Source organism: Manis pentadactyla, chromosome 2, assembly GCF_030020395.1.
Source record: "Manis pentadactyla isolate mManPen7 chromosome 2, mManPen7.hap1, whole genome shotgun sequence".
NCBI classification, from domain to species: domain Eukaryota; kingdom Metazoa; phylum Chordata; class Mammalia; order Pholidota; family Manidae; genus Manis; species Manis pentadactyla.
In genome coordinates this window covers 136,070,249-136,086,871 of record NC_080020.1, presented here as the reverse complement: position 1 = coordinate 136,086,871, position 16,623 = coordinate 136,070,249, and the positions used below count along the sequence as shown (strand labels likewise).

Genomic DNA, 16,623 nt, shown 5'->3' with positions numbered 1-16,623 from the left:
AGGACCCACACATTGGCCACCATGCCAGTGGCTGGCCACTGGGTCACACTTCAGGAAGATGGAGGGATTTATCTAACCCTTTTCAGCAGCCCCAAGATCATTACAGCGCACACTTCACCCTCACCTCAGGGAGCCCCTGGATGCACCCCTGGGTTCTTGTAAGTACAGCCTCTCTGTGGCACAATGTGATTCTGCCCCATGGCAGTGTCTGCCCTCCAGGCCTCTCTCGGCTCGAGCTCCAGAAGGCTGGCTCCTGGCTGCTGTCCCTGCCCCCCAGTGCCCACACCCAAAGCGGATCTGTGCTGTGGCGTCGCTGTGCTGTCCACAAACCTGCCCAGCACCTGTGCGTCCCCCCCACCCCGTGCCCCAGCTGGCCAGGGACTCTAGATGCCTGTCCACTTCCTCTGACTTAATGGGAGGAAATCTCTCCTCCTCCTCTGCTTTTATACCTGGTTCCAAAGCAGTCCTACCAGGGGTTTTGGAAAACAGCTTCGTCCTGTCAGCTCAAGACCTAGACTCCTCCTGGGGAGCAGAACATTAATGACTAATAATTCCTCCCTGGCTGGGGGGCCATGTTCTTGACAGGGGCACCCCCCCTCCCCTCCACATCTGAGGCCTCATTCTTAGCCAAGTCTATGCACCTCACCCATTCTCTGCGTAAGAAAATGTGTTTGCAGGAGGTTCTGGTGTGGCTGCAGAGTCCCCAGACTTAGTCTTCCAGGGAGAGCCCACCACGCTCAGGGTGAGCTGGTACAAGGCTTAATCCCACCCACCTGCCCTGAGAGAGAAGCCGAACTCCTCAGGAAGCTTCACTGCCTGTGTGCCAGTGGGACCTGATGGTGACTCTGCCACTGGGGTGCTTGCTGCCTGGTGCGATGGCAGGAAGTCACCACGAGTCCCGCCCAAAGGGCAGGCTGCCGGAGGGGCTTGCCTGTGCATTTCAGCATTCTACATGGAGTCAGTGGTAGGAGAAAGCCTTCAAGACCTGCAGACCAAGGATACTGTGAACTCCTAGTGTGCCCTAGCCTTAGGACACCTTACCCATGTGCACTCAACCCAAAACGCACACCCACGTGCAGGTGTTGCCTGCCTCTCAAGGTGTCTTCCTCCATTCATATTAAAATCTGTTATTAATATTTATGATTTCATGAAATGATATTCATGACAGTCTGTAAACACTCATCCCAAATCCCAGCACCCCAACATATTTTGATTTACTTTCTGTTTTCCAGGCCTCATATATGTGAATGCATAATCTTCACATGGTTGAAATCAGCATGGATCCAAGCTTAATTCTTTTTTGGGGTAAAAAAAAGTTATTCATCTCATCTACAATATCAGTCATGACAGCATTGAGTATACTTCACCCTGGAGATCCCTTGACTTTTAGGTCATTTCCAGTTTTTCACTCTCATGGCACTAAATTAAACACTGGCCTCAGGAGCTTCTCTTCTTGTGGATTATTTTCTCAAGAGTGCAATGAATGGGCTGAAGAACATGAGCATTTTTGGTTCTTTATCCTCATAGTCCAGTGACTTCAAAGGCATCTGATGACAGAGGCACTAACCACTTCTTCATTTGTCAATGTGCTTCTAGGTCACTGAGGAGACGAGCCTCATCCTACAGGCACTGGGGTACACATGCACGTGCCGAGGTGTCATCAATGTGAAGGGCAAGGGGGAGCTGAAGACCTACTTTGTAAACACAGAAATGTCACGGTCCCTTTCCCAGAGCAATTTGGCGTCCTGAAGAATCGCCTTCGTTTTGGCAAGAAGACTGTATTTTCAGGAAGGTACAATGCACTTTCTGACTGCAACTTGTGTCCTTCGTTTTTGATGTACATGCTCTGTTCTGTCCTATGGAGCCTTGCAGACTCATTCCTGCGACCTGGTGGCATACCATTTGGTGTCTGATGTGTGCCAAGATCGCTCTGCCACTCGCACTGTGCTTACTCCTGAGCAGAAGGAAAAGGCGTGTGTGTTCTAGGAGAAAGGAATTCAGAGAACTAACAGAAATGATAGAGGTGAAACAAACAAACATTCTCATGGCAATAAAACTAGGGGGTGTATATTATATTCTGGTGCATGTTATTCTCTGGAAAATATGGTAGCTCGCCAGCCGCATCCGCTAGTCTGATACTAAAACACACAGTATTTGTGAATATGTTGATTCTGTCACCCCACATGGAATGTGACTGTGTTCACCACCTGCCTCATGGCCAGTGACCAAGCACGGCCCCAGCTGGGATCCGTGGTGCTGTCACCTTGCTCTGTGTGTCTCATGCTAGCAGTACGTTGCCCTCCATCACCACCATTAGTTCTCATGACGTAGGAACAGTTTTGTACCAAACGCGTCTGATGTTTGATGCCATTGTCTTTTGTAAGGTTAATTCATTAAAAGTTTTATGTACTTTAGTTTGCAGTTTATATCTTTTCTCCCCACTCCTCCTTTCCCCTGCGGTTTGCCCCAGAACTGAGGTTTGTTTACTGTTCATTCTCCTGTTGGACAGTTGTTTCAGAAAGGGCTCTCCCAAAGCTAAGATGGAGATGTTCTTAAGTATATTCAGATCAGGACAAAGTTTGGGATCATTGATTATGCAACTTCTGGTTGATGGTGCATATTTTTTACAGTGATGTGTGTACTTGATTATGCAGTTTTTTGGGCCAGAAAGAAAGCATGCTCAGTGTGTCACGTGGTCCAGGTTTCATTTTGGCATTGCTAGAGCACATTCTCAGGGAGAAATATTTTAACAGTAAAACGATTCTCTGCTGGCAACAGCACTCTGTCTGAATACTCCATCTACCTTAGTACTTTGGAAGAACTTTCACACAGGCTGCAAGAACATAATTTGGAATGATGTAAATCAGCAGTCACAGTAATTTGAAAAAACCAGGAGACAGTGCCAAGCCCCATAAGCTGCCTCTTATGTCTGAGGAAGTTTAAGAAGGCACAGAGCAGATGTCTATGCCTTTCTGAAGATGAAGACCTTGGAAATTTTGTTTTTGTAAATCCAACTCTACAGTTTTGGGATTTATCTTCATGTAAAGAAACCATACTGTGCCAAAGGGTAAATAAAAATAGAGCAATTGTTCATAATCTAATGTTTAAAACAAAGCTCCCAGTGCCAGTGTGGTTGGGCAAACTTGGTTTATTTTCATAAGTCAGGTCAGGCATCTATAAGAGGTAGAGGACCCCAGTGGTCTAGTAGGAAACAGCTTTTTCCCAGGAACTTGGACTTGAAGCATGAGCCCTCAGTTTGATTCTTGACTCTGAATTTTTACTCCTGTGTGAATTTGAACACATCTCTCAGTTTTTCTTAGGAGTATTCTCCTAATTGTTAGCTCATAGGATCAGGTCTGTGATCCACTGAAAAGCTAGCGACTATAAGAGAACCTGAATGGTACCCAGGGCTTAACCCCGCCAGCATATTCGCAGTGCCAACGTGGCTGCCCTGCCAGGTCCTTGACTCATACTAAGTTAAAAGCACTTATCAAAACTAATAACTGGCTTTCATCATTGAAGTGGAATACAGCATAATGTGTTCAATTGTTTGCCTCAGTCAGGAATTTTTTATCTGTTAATTGCAGCTTAGCATTTTCCTTGATATACCTGATTCTCCAAAAAGGCGACTGAAAGAAGAAAAATGTAAGGACATTTCACTCTACCTGAAATCTGGACTAGGGTTTCAGTGACTCCCAGCCAGCCTTGCGCAGCTGTCACAACAGTGATGGGCCATGGCACCTGTGAGCGCTTCCTCCCTTAAAGCCTCCGGCACACCCATCACACGGCACTTTATGTCACCTCTCCTTAGTGGATGCCCACAGCTGGTTGATTGGCCAAGCACTCCTAAACATGGGGCTCTCCTCCTTCCCTGAGATGTGCTCAATTTGGTGGAAAGAACTCAGAAGGAGAATTATTTTTTTCCCCAAGCTGTTTCATCAGTCTTCCCAAGCAACTGACTTTTTAAAACAATCAAAGTCATTATCAGAGTTCACCTGGCAAAGGTGTGTGCATACATGGTCTCTCAAAGTGTGGTCCCCAACCAGCAGCATCAGCATCCCCTGGGGACTTGTTAGAAAGGCACATCTTCAGGCCTCATGCAGATGTGCCAGGTGGGAAGCCCTGGCAGTGGGCCCCCTCCACCCACACTCACTGTGTTTGGGTAATAAGTCCGCCACTGTGATTGTGATCCCTGATCAAGTCTGAGACCCCCCTGCTTTTGACAAATGAAGAAATGGGTGCAAAGAGGCCCAGAGGCTTGTTCAAAATTTCCCAGTTGATTAGTGACCAAGATGAAACTAGAGTGGAAAATTGCCTGTTCCCTAAAATCTGGACGTTCCCTGAAATCTGGCTCCTGGGCAAAGCTCCCAACACTCTGGCAACTGCAAACATTCCTGAGTGAATCATGCAAATGAGGCCTGGCAGTTCTCTTCTGTCAGCCCATGTCTCCTCAAAGGCTTCCTCATTGACCTATAAATCTTGTACGAAGCCATCATGAAAACCACTTTGAGTACAGTCCCCTTAAGATGAAAATATTTTTCATACCTCTGTTTAAAAATGCCTCCACTGTCATGAATCCTCCATGTTATTCTTTTTTCCCAACTCAGTGTGCTTTCCCAAGACAGCAAGCACTCTGCTTCCCAAGAAACATTGAGTAATGGTGGAAATTTGTGATTCCAAACAAATTCTCTTAATAGATGCCTCTCTTTGCTAAGATGACAGCGGGCATTTACTGGTTGACTTCAGATTGTAAAAGTCGAGATGCTGAGAGAAATACAATGAACTTTTTCTCGCTGCCTAACAAATGAGATCTTTTGAAACCTTGCCGCACTAAGGCCCTGCTTTTTTTTTATTAAATTTTTTATTAAGGTATGATTGATATACACTCTTACGAAGGTTTCGCATGAAAAAACAATGTGGTTACTACATTTACCCATATTATCAAGTCCCCACCCATTCCCCACTGCAGTCACTGTCCATCAGTGTAGTAAGGTGCCACAGATCCACTATGTGCCTTCTCTGTGCTACACTGTTCTCCCCGACACCATGTGTACTAAACATAATACCACTGAGGCCCTGCTTTTCAAAAGTAGTGGAACATTAAGAGAGTTGGATCTGACTTAAAATAACTGAAAATGATTTAGTTTGACAATTTATTGCAGTGACTTTCAGATGAAGCCTTTTCTTAAAGATGCTTTGTCTTTCTTAGTGATCTAGAATGAAGAGAGAGTAATTTATAAGGATTTCCAAAATCCAAACTATGTATATTCCCTACTATTTTAGTATAAATATGGCTTAATGCACCCAAAGGCATTCCATATAAACTGCTGCTATTTGGGGACAAAAGTGAAGATAAAAGGCATCTACAGTGAAAACACATTTTCCAAAGAATAAAATATTTAAGAGTCACTCAGCCTTGAAATTGCCAGCAATTCAGTGTCATAAGTCCTTAGAGAATCCAAACACTAAAACCAGTGATGGAGGATCAGTACTGAACTTAATTAGGTCACCTGCCCACTAACTGCTAAGCAGTGAAAAATTTAATCACCGTGCAGGAGGGATGATTTCTTCCAAGGGATCCACTCATTAAAAATATAGTCAACATCTTAATACTTGAGTATGTTTCAAATCATCTCCAAAGTAAACATTTCCAGCCTAGGTTAAAAGCAGCTGCTTCCAGAAAGAAAACTGCCCCAACTAACAGTCACAGCCCCTATGGTGATTGAATAAATTATGACCACACAAAAAGTAAATGATTCCCAAACAAACTCCACAGTTCACAACTCCCACTTTATAGAGAGGACATGTGGGCTCAAACAGGTGAAATAATTTGCCCTGCACCATGCAGTTGGAAAATGCAGGAGCCAGACTTTTACCCAAGTCCGCTGAACCTCCAAGTCCTCTCTTTGCATGACCTTTGACTGCTTCCTAATTGAGGAGTGACAGCAGCATTGCTGACCACCCAGGCCACCCATCCTTACTAGGACTATTGACCTCCATGGTGCAAAATTCTGTTATGTGCAGCTGGGACTTCTGGTGGGCAATGTTGTAGTATCTAGGGTTCAACTGTGCCAAAAGGCGGCTTCATTCCATCGCCTCTCGAAGAGAGTTTGAAAAGCAGTATTGCCCGTTTTTCAGCCAGTAGCAGTATGCATAACGGTTGAGAAAAGGGACTGCTCACCGCTCCCCCAAAGAGTCTTGCAAACGTGGAGTGGCCACGAACAAAACTGAACCAGACCACTCTCAAGGGGGAACAGTTTTCACTTTATTCTGGCGCCCACAGCAGACCTGCCCTCGCAATATGTCCTCTGAAGTTTTCCGGCCCCGCAGGCGCGGTTGCCCGAGGGTGGAGGCGCCCGCGGGCCATCGCTGCCATTGCCTCCTGTCCGCTGGCGCCTGCGTGGCCCGAGGGACCTGACCGCGGTGGGCGTCAGGCGGGGGACACGTGCCCGAAGCCGGGCGCCTTGATGCTGGGGATGTCGTTCTTGCGGTAGAAGTCCGCCTGCACGTGGTTGACGCGCTGGTGGTCCCGGTCCAGCGGCTCCACCGGCTGGTGGATGCGCCTCCCGTGCACAGACGACGACAGCACCCCGACCGGCCTCTCGTGCTCCTGCAGGGTGACCGCACTCTTCAGCATGCAGCGACCCAGGGCTCCCAGCCGCCTCTTGTCCCCTGCCGCCTGCCTCCCGACCCCCTGCATCCTGCATCCTTCCCCAGCATCCTACTCTACCTGGGCTTCTTAACACCAGGAGGATCTGCAGAACCACGCGGGCCCCCATCCCCTGCTCAGAGCCCTCCAGGGTCCTCAGGTTGTTCAGAGAAAAGGCAAAAACCTTGCTCTGACCTCTCTCTCTCTCCCCTGGCCCCTCCCTGCCTCCTCCTACCAGGCTTTCGTCCCTCCAGCCTCCTTTCTTCTCCCAAACACATGTCCCCCATGCCTCCCATGTCCCCTGGGAAGGTCAAGGGGAGCTGTGCTCTATGTGATGGTCACTGTGGTCTGCCACTCAGCTCGGGAGATCACTCTGGAGCAGGTGGTTTCATCCCTAGAAGGCCAGTGGCCCTAGAGGGACTGTGACAGTGGCCCTAGAGGGACCGTGACAGCCAGGACTCGGTAGCAAAAACCTTTTTTATCTGTTGAAAAAAAAACTTCTTAGCTGTGCTTTCATTGCATTATTAAATTCTATAGAACTGAACAACAGTCATACAACTACTGCCCAGTAACATGACAGAACAGACTGAGCTTAGTGTTACCTTCCAGCCAGCAAGTTGGAGGTGGAGCAGCACAGAGGAGAGCTGCATACAGCAAACGGGACCCAGTAGTAACTGCACACACACACACACACACACACACACACACAGTGACACTAACACCTTGTCAGGAGTCTGCCTTAACGTTACCTCCTCGTTTACATGAAGTCCCAGGCTTTTTGCATGTTCTCTGTCATCTCGGTGCAATTTCTGATTATAACCTGGGTTCTTGTTAAAAACACAGTCATAGAGGGAAATAATTCCTGTCTGGGAACAAAAAGAGAAAGAAAGCCATGGCTTACTGGGGCGCTGGGCCATTGGAACCTCCAGTGAGCTTGGAAGCCAGAGGCCTCCCTGATGGAGAGGGGCACATGCAGTTTCCCACCGCACTGGGGATGTGCCTGCAGCGGAACCCCAGCCGTGAGGGCAGGCAGGCCAGGCCCAGCCAGCCAGAGGCGGCTGGGAGGTTCCCAGTGGTATGGGGAGGCCTCTGTGGGCACTCTTCCTCGGCCTTGTGTAGAGCCCTCTTCCACAGAGGTGGCTCCTCACACACCGACTCCATCACTGGAGCTTAAGCCTTAAAACAGTAGCAATCCACTCGGTACAGGTACTTCTGCCTTCGTTCCTCTTTTCTTCTGTTCTTCAGATTTTCTGTAATAGCTCGTACTGCTTTGAAAAATTAACAATTCCTGGATGCTAGCATGATATAATCAAACAGAAGTCACCTTTTAAGTGGCTAACAAATAGGCAGGCTTTCCACATTTGAATCCCTCCCTAGAGAGAATGAAATAGTTTCTTTGATCATGTGTGGTAACTATAACAATTGTAAAGTAAGTATATGTATTTGATATATATTGCCTATGTGTATATAGATATATGTATAAATACACACATGTATTAAACATACATATAAAGCACACACAGTTCTGATGTATTAGAGAACAATCCCATTAATGATCTGTAATATCTCCATTTTTGCATCCCAAATTTTTCTGAATGCAAAAATACATTTGCCTTAGCTGTTACCAGTGAAAGGAAAAGAAACCCATGCATAGCTGACCTGTAATCTTCACTTTGTAAGTGAGACTCCAGCCAAGCGCCAGCTGCCCCGAATTCTGCAGTGGGAGACCTGGCGCACCACCCCTACCCCGTGCTAGCTTCACTGTTCTCTCTCCCGATACTGACGCTAGAATGGTGTCCTCCAAGTGGAGGACACAAAGATAGAAGGTGAACAGTGAGAAGGATGCAAGCATTGTAGACAGTCTGTGGGCAAGCGTGTATGCCCTCCTCACTGCCTGCGGAGCACGGCTGCCGGCAGCGTGGGCAGTGCCAGCTCAGCCCGGCCTTGACAAACTTCACAGGCACCAGACCTGTGCAAGACACACTGCACCTGCCGGGGAGGTTGTGGAGGTGACTCCGACATGACCACTGTCCTGGTGCAGTCAACCACCTAGTAAGGAAAACAAGGCAGTATCTTAAGGTTCCTAGGAATTCCAGGGGTAACCTGCTTAGGGCACTTAGTCAGCGACTGCTGGGATCCTGGTTGGCCTAAGTTCAGAGTCAGTCCGAGTGACTGGGAGGCAGGAGCCGGAGCTGCCGAGTCTGTGCTCCGATGCCAACAAATGCGGTCACCGTGCAGGAGCTGCTTCTCGGCATTGCCTTCTCTGCCAACCCCTCAGTTGCTTTAGCCAGCCTTGACCTTCACGCCTCCTCAAGGGGTGCCATCACCCATGTACTCCGAGGGTTAAACAAAAATCAGTGGAGAGGTGGTAAATATTCTGCTTTCCATACCATGAAAATTGGCTAGCTGCTTGGGAAAAAAGCTATTGGGTCTTCACTACCCATTACGGGCAAAAGTAAACTGCATGTATCAGAAAAAAGAGTGAAAAGAAAACCTGTAAGGGACTTCCTACAATAAAAGCAATAGGGGAAATGTCACAAAGAAACTATCAGTCACTTTGTATAAAAATCAGACATTTGCTTGACAAATAAAATTGAAACTTAAAAATATCTTTGAGGAAATGATAGAGAAACCTCGGTATCTCTAATGTACAGGGTGTAGGATGTCACAGACACAGAAGCTGGTGGTACTGGCTTGGTGCTTGCTTCTAGCCAGTGGAGGTTAAGCAAACCCTACAGCAGACCTTTTTCAAGGAAGCCACCAGGCCAGAGGGCCCTGCAGTGATTCAATGAAAGTTCGAGTCTACTGCCCGCTCTGCTGGGATGGTGGGAGATAAGTTCGCCAAAGGAGACCCTGGCCTTCTGCCAGGGGAGGAGCTGCCAGACAGACCCGGACCTTTGAGGTTCAGAGTTCTGCTCCAGGCTCAGCTGAGGCCAGGAGGCAGACAGCAGCCATACCTTCATACCCCATCACCCTGCACCACCCCCACTCACACACAGTTATGTCGGCTGGGCTCTTGGTCATAACCCAGGTGTGCCATTGTCACTGGAAGCCCTCCTGGCCTGGCTGTCCCTGTGAAATTGGTGTGTGTGCATGAGAACAGCGTCAGGGTTACAGAAAGCCGGGGTCACTAGGACTGAGCACTGGGTGGGAGCTGCACCTGGCCAGTGGCGCCCTCTCCTGTACCTGGAGAGCCTTGGACCAAAGAGGAAGTGACCAGGGTCAGCCTTAATTCCTGCAGGGCCCCCTGAGGGTGGCCAGCCATGCCCAGGCTCAAGGGACAGCCCCACCTGAAGGGATCAGCATGACAGCAGGGGACACGTATCCTGCATAAACTGCATGGCTTGCCTCCTCTTGTGCGGACGTTCCCACTCAGGCCTGACCTTCTGAACTGAGGAGGGCCCCTGGGATCTTGGATTTGTCCTGGGAGGAAATTCTGAGAAGGGAAAAATGGACTCAGAATCCAGTGGGAATGCCATCCCTGTTATCCGAATGAGAAAGGAAACGTGGTTTATTTTCCTGTGCTTGAGAAACCCACTGTGATATGCACTTCGCAGAACAAGCCTGTTGCTTCTCCCTCTAATTCCCTCTCCTAAAAGACTAGGAAAGTGAAGTCTATGCCCAGCGATGAGTGCCTCTCAGCCCCAGGATTAATTACCAAGAGCCTCTCTACGTTAGAATCGTCTTTATTAAGAATCCTACTGCTGATGCGTGTGATCAGAATATCTCTTCTTGTGGGGACTTTGCAGCAAGAACAAATGTTTCTATTATTGACAAATAAGGAAAAAAGAAAAAAAAAGCCATCACCAGGCAGGCAGCTTCATGTAGCAGTGCAACTGTCCACTTCCAGGGCCTTGTCAGCCAGTTTTAGGCTTCCAGTGGAATGCAGAGTTCAGAAAAGATGATAAAAATTGGCTCTTTGTGATCAGCACAAGCAGGTCAGTCACACCATCAGTTCACTCTCTCAGCATCAGGGTCTACTGGTTTCCACAGCTCACATCCTGGCCCACCTTGACCTATGTGGTGATGGACCCATAGTCAGACTGTATCCGTGTCCTCTCCACATGGGCCATAGTACTGTACCTCTCATCTTGAGGCTGGTGGCCACTGCCTGTCCAGAGCTGTGTGGACTGTTTTTAAAACTGAAAATTCCCAAGGGGACCTAAACTGCTTTCCTTTGACTCTTAAAAGGGCCTCATTTTACTTCTGATAAATCCAGTGTTTCTCCTTGGGAGTCTAGTAGTGTGTGAAGCTTAATGAGGATATTTTCATTAATTTTAAATATTCAAAATTCTTTATCTCAGAAGGGCTGTAGCTTGTCAAGGAGACAACAATAATTTATTTTAAAGGATGATACCCCACTATTCTCTCTGGTTTGTCTGTGGTGAAGGTTTTGTTTCCTTTTAATGGATCTGTTGTCGCAGTGCTAGCCCAGGGCCGGAGCACTGGACCCAGCTGCCATCGCCCTCCAGTAGCAGTTGGGGTGCTGCCCCATCCCATGTCTGTTTCCTGCTGGAAGTGTGCCCCTGAGTCCCGGAGCTCTGCACTGGACAGGCTGCTCAACCTGCCGCAAGAGGAGGCTCTGTGACGGGGGAGCCTGTGGTCTGCCCTCTTCCACTGAGAGCAGCCCCACTCACCCGACCCCCACATTCATATCACAGGAGGAAAGGGCCATCCAGGGAGGCTGAAACTCTACTGTTCTCGGTCATATATATACTGGGGGAAATGCTGCTTCTTGTGCCATTCACTGCTTGTACTCCTTAAAAGGGGCAATTTTGAAAAAACTGTCTAAGATACATCATTAGATGAAAAGAGCAAGCTGCAGATATGTATGCACAGTTGTGTGATCTCCTGTGTGTAAACGTGTTCTTATAAAGAAGAGTTAGACAATTATCACTGCACTGATGTACACAGTGGGAAGACCCATGCCATGTGCACACCCAGGTGGCTATGACTATAGGAACACTGATTCCCCACAAGGAGAAGGATGCATGGCCTGTCCGCTCATGCCTCCTCCCCTCCTTGGTGACCTGCCCCATCCTAAGTGCTAACTTCCCTGGAGGGAGACATTCAGCCCCGCACCCCCAGGCCCTAAGTTTTCCAGGGACAGGTCACTGCTCCGTGACAGTGCAACTGGCCCAGATGCAGGAGAAGCGACCGCAGTCCACTCCCAATTAAGATCCCTGAGGATCAGAGAAAGGCCAAGGATTCCCAGAACAGCAGACAATCCAAACAGAAACTCTCTTTAGTCTAAGAGGCTGATCTTGTAAATCAGTGACCTGTCCCTTTACTTTAAAAGGTTTTCATTTCACTTATTCATTCCTCATTTATTCATGCAGCAGGTGAATTTATTTATGAAGCACCAACTATGTGAGCTGGGTGCTGTGGAGATTAAAAATAATCCCTGCCCTCATAAAGCTCATATTTTACTGGGAGGAAAAAACAAGATAACTAAGTAAAGTATTTAGTAGGTTAAATACTAAGAGGTGCAAAGGAGAAAAATGGACAGGGAAGGGGAAGGAAGTGTACATGCAGCTGGTCATCATTCCACCCAGCTAGCACACCTTCCTGTTGGGAGGCATGTGAGCACGAGATGCTGCAGGGTAATAGGGAGAACTCACCTATTACCAGTAGTCAGCAGCAGAACTGGAGCGTACCTCTCCTCCACAGCCCTTGGGAGTGGCCGAGCACATGCAGCCCATGTGCTTGGTGTCTAAGGATGAAGAGACTCCATCCACGTAGGAATGCTGGGAGCTCATTGCAAACACCTCCTGTATACCAGACACTGGCACAGGCCCTTAGGAGATGCTCATTGCCCCCTGGACCATAAACACGTGTGGTTATATTTACAAAGTGCTTGGCTGCATTGGGTGAAGGGAAATTCAGTGATCAGTAGGGTACATAGACAGCCCCTCGCCTCAGTGTCTCCACCACACACTGAGAAGCAAAGAGGGCTAATTGCACCAAAGCTGCGGCAGTGGGAGGGGGTTCCCAGCAAAGCTTCACTGCAGACAGCACTCCCCATAGTCAGCTTAGCCTGTGGAAAACATATTCTAAAACCACCGAGGAATTTTTTTCTTTTTGAACGTAGCTCTTTGACTTTGAGAAATCTAATCAAAACCTTCATAAAAGGGCATTGTCCTCTGATTTAGATTTTCCATGACAGTAGCAGGAACATTGCAAAGGCAAAAGATAAAGCAATTTAAAATCACCATTGAACAGAGTTCTCTTTGTTGCCACTGGCCTTGTTTGACAGGAAAAACCTAGCTGCTGGATCCCCCTGGAGAGCAATCCCGGAGGGGATCACATGTTAGTGGCAACTCTATATGACAAAGGTGTCCATGACCCAGGGCATTACTGGGACTTTATTTAGAGCCTTAAGTTTGGGCTCCCTCAGAGGAGATGCCTCGGAGGATCCGAAGCCACGAGATTCTCAGATTGCCTGCCTCACCTGTGTTCATCTCTCACAGCAAATGAGGGTGGGGGACATAAGACACTGGCCCCAGGGGCCCAGCCTTCAGTGAAGGGAAACTGATAATCACTGAAAAAAAGCAAGTAATAATCAGAGCTCTACTTTGACCAGGCTCAAAATGTGCCACTTTATATCCATTAATTAAATGCATCCACCTATGCGCTCCCTGCAGCTGGTACTGTTTCACAGGTGGGCAAAGTGAGAAGCAGGTGTGTGACCTCGGCCACCTGCACAGCTTTGACGTGGAGCCAGTATTTTTACCTAGGACTCCCTGGCTTGTGTTGTTGACTGATCACTGAGTGTCTCACCCAGTAATTGACTTGAGAGCTAATTCTGCAATGTTTCTTCTCAGCTTTGAGTGGGGCCTGGAATTATTCACAGCGCACTTAGGTGCAGCTGAGCCCACCCAGCAAACTTGTGAGACAGAGTTCACCCTCCTTAGTCCAACTGCTCTCCAGGTAGAGGATCAGCTACTGGAGTCCTGTCTGCTGATTACTCACCAACTCACAGAACCCTTGGAGCATTTCATCAGCTGTGGTTAGCTTGCAAGTGGACTTTGAAATGTCTTTTGTTGTTCTTGCTACTTTTAAGGCTCTTTTATTTAGGTGTTAATATTTCTGGTATATCCTTTTCTTCTGTGTGACACTAAAGGCCTCAGGACTTGAATTTGCCTGTGACCCAGCTATCAAAACTACACTTTCAAATATCCACCTAAAATTTACTTTGCACATTAATTTGTTCTAAAGCCCATCCCTACCTTCCAGAGGCAGTAATAATAATAGCAAGGGTTGACAAATGTTTTCTGGAAAGGGACAGATTGTCACTGTTTTGGATTTTCAGGTCACAGCGTCTCTGACACAACCACTCATTTCTGTGTGGTAGCCTCAGACAATACTAAACAAATGGCCATGTGATCATTTGAATAAAATATTATTAAAACAGGTTTGCCAGCTTTGGCCCTGGGGCCTTGGTGTGCTAACCCCTGACTTAAAGGGTAAACTTCTTGCCTACTCCTTTCAAGCATGGAGCCCCAGTCACCTCGGGCATCTCTCTGTCTCTTGGTTACATGGCACTAGAACAGTGGGGCCACATACCACATTGGAGAACTTAGGCAGGATAAACTGGACCCACCAGGTTCTACTCTGGCCCTTTTCCCTTAGTCATGCCTCAAGAGGTGGGGGTTCAGCTCTGCTTTTTTGTGGGGCCCACACCTGCAGCAGCTGGGTGGGCAAATACACCCAACTCAAGGTTTCAGTGTCCCTAAACCCATCTGCCCAGAGCCTTTAGTGGCAACCCGCAACCTGGCTTTTCTTTCTGGGAAGTATGTATCTTGGCCCCCCCCCCACCCACTAGGTCTTTTATTTCTCAGTAGCCTCAAGGTGGTCATTAACAGGGCCCCTCAAAGACACACATCAGATGATGTATTGTGAAATTTTTTCATTTTGTCAAGAAGCCAAACTTATATTCTCTCAATAAAACAGCACAGACCAACTGAAAACATAGATTCCTTGCTTTTTGGCTGTTTTATTCATGCATTAATGCTATGCATGAATCATAAATTAATTGGCAATGATGCAAGTTTTACATACTTAAATTATTAAATTCATTTAATAAGTGAAATTGTTTACAGAAAGAAGTTCGTTGAAACTTACTGCTTATGGGAGGAAAAAATAGGTCCATGGTGGCAATGAGGCTGGGTACCATTGCTCTAAATCCCCTCCTGTCTTAACACTCAGTGAAGAGTTGAGGTTTGGAAAGCCAGCAAACCAGGGGTACAGAGACAGATATGCTTGAAGCCAAGCAGAGAGGCACTAACAGGTAGAAGAGATCCTCCTGGCTGAGGTGCATGTGTTGGTCCAGACTGCCAGACAAAGTACCTAGACTGAGGAGCTTAACCAACAGTTCATGGTCTCACAGTCTAGAGGCCTTTTCCTCTGCCCCTCTTCCTGCTTTGGCTACGTGGTGACCTTCACAGGCCTGCAGGTCCCTATGACACACAGGCAGGGGTCTGGTGGAGTCAGGCCACAAGTTCATGACTGCTCCCAGCCCTGCATTTCTGCAAACTGCTTAAATCGGCCTTTGGCTGTCTTTCGGTTTGCAGACGGGCTTCTACAAGGGTTTCCTGTGCCCCCTCCAGCTGGGCAGCCTTGGTGCACCTGAGACCCTCCCTCCAGATCCTGGGAGGGCTCACTTTGCTGTTCCCAGTGGAGCTAGGAGAAGCCCAGAGGCTCCCGTTCCCTCCCCTGAAGAATACTCGGCCCTAACCCACACCCCAAACGGCTCTGAACACCCCGCTGAGCAATCCAGCATGCCCACTAACTCCCCAAACGCTCTGTGCCCCAAGCCTCTCATCCCATTTGACCATACTACTCCCCACCCCAGGCTCTGCCCCTGCCCAACCTCTCTTGGGTCGGGAGGGGAGGTCTGCTTTACCCTGGTGGTTGTGGTAGCTGTACACTTAATGGGAAGGGTGCTGCGGGGAGCCTGCAAGCCAGGCGAGGTTATCCCGAGGGTGGGTCAGAGCCTCAGCTGCAGAGAATTCTTGGTTTGGGGGCTGCACAGGGGTTGGGCCCGCCTGTGAAGGGATCGGGGTGGGGCGCGGGAAGATAGGTGAGGGGGCGCTAGGATCACAGGCGGAGGGAGGGTGGAAGAGCGGCCTCTCGCTGGGGGTCTGGTCCTTCCCTCCCGGGCTTGCCAGCAGTGAAGCCCCGCCATTTCCCTCCCGAGCGGCTCCCCAGAGATGCAGCCCCACCTCCTCCCTCCCCCAACCCTGCGCCAGAAGTGCAGCCCCACCTGCCTCCCTCCCTCCTTCCGCCAGCCCACCCCAGCAGCTTAACGCCCCAACCAGTCTCTCGGCCAGCGCATCCCCAGCACTTGGCACGGCAACCTGTCCCCGGGCCACCCCAGCCCACGGCAGTGCAGCCCGCCCCCTTCCCCTCTCCGAGCTCCCCTAGCCTCCTTTCGCCCTGCAACCCGCCCCAGCGCCGCACACCTGGCCCTGACGGTAGTAGTAGCTGTGCTCCTTGGGGTCCAGGCGCCGCGGCGGCACGTAGCTGAAGGCGGACAGCGCCGCGATGGGCGGCGGCCGGGGCTTGCCGCGCAGCGTGACGGCGGTGATCTCCTCCTCCTCGTCGTCGTCGTCCATGCTGCGGAGGGCTCTCCCGCTGCCGAGATGCCCAGCCTCGGTCGGCCCGCGGCAGGATGCCCGGCAACCGCGTTCGCCAGTTGCCTAGAAACCGCGGTTGCGCGCTGCCAGGCGGGGCCGGGGGTCGGGGTGGGCGTGGCCTGGCCCGGGCTGGGGGCGGGGCCTGGACAGAGGCCCACACCGGCCCTCCCGGCGCTCCCCGCCCTCGGCCACGCCCGGGGCTTTTCCTGGCTCTGGGTCCGGGGAGCCCCAGCTGCCGAAGAGGCTGCGTCGAGGGGGCGCCCCCTGGAGAGCTCCAGCTAACCAACCTGCTGGCCTCCCCGCGCACAGACCCCTCGGGCGTGGGGCAGGTCGTGC

The 16,623-nt window shown here is 49.5% G+C and overlaps 2 protein-coding genes across 3 annotated transcripts in view; one reads left to right on the top strand and one right to left on the bottom strand.

Moving 5' to 3' along the window:
• ADCY2 (adenylate cyclase 2) overlaps positions 1–2,073 on the top strand; it is a 415,414-nt gene extending 413,341 nt beyond the window's left edge. For both annotated transcript variants that reach the window (XM_036896715.2, XM_036896714.2), the window contains exon 25: positions 1,597–2,073. In XM_036896715.2, the coding sequence (XP_036752610.2) occupies positions 1,597–1,749 (153 nt within the window). In that variant the 3' untranslated portion in view covers positions 1,750–2,073. The remainder of the gene's footprint in view (positions 1–1,596) is intronic.
• A 2,788-nt stretch (positions 2,074–4,861) lies between these two features.
• On the bottom strand, positions 4,862–16,387 carry CFAP90 (cilia and flagella associated protein 90). The gene is made up of 3 exons (XM_036896740.2): positions 16,114–16,387; positions 7,399–7,515; positions 4,862–6,610 (listed from the first exon to the last, which is right to left on the bottom strand). The coding sequence occupies exons 1-3, from the start codon at positions 16,264–16,266 to the stop codon at positions 6,431–6,433; spliced, it is 450 nt and encodes a 149-aa protein (XP_036752635.1). The 5' UTR covers positions 16,267–16,387; the 3' UTR covers positions 4,862–6,430.
• Between the last annotated feature and the right edge of the window lie 236 nt (positions 16,388–16,623).

Coding starts and splice junctions, on each gene's coding strand:
- CFAP90 (XM_036896740.2), bottom strand. CDS start 16,266: ATGGACGACGACGACGAGGAGGAGGAGATCACCGCCGTCACGCTGCGC. Junction 7,516..16,113: donor ACTACTACCGTCAGGGCCAG/GTGTGCGGCGCT, acceptor TTTTGTTCCCAG/ACAGGAATTATTTCCCTCTA. Junction 6,611..7,398: donor GACTTCATGTAAACGAGGAG/GTAACGTTAAGG, acceptor GTCACCCTGCAG/GAGCACGAGAGGCCGGTCGG.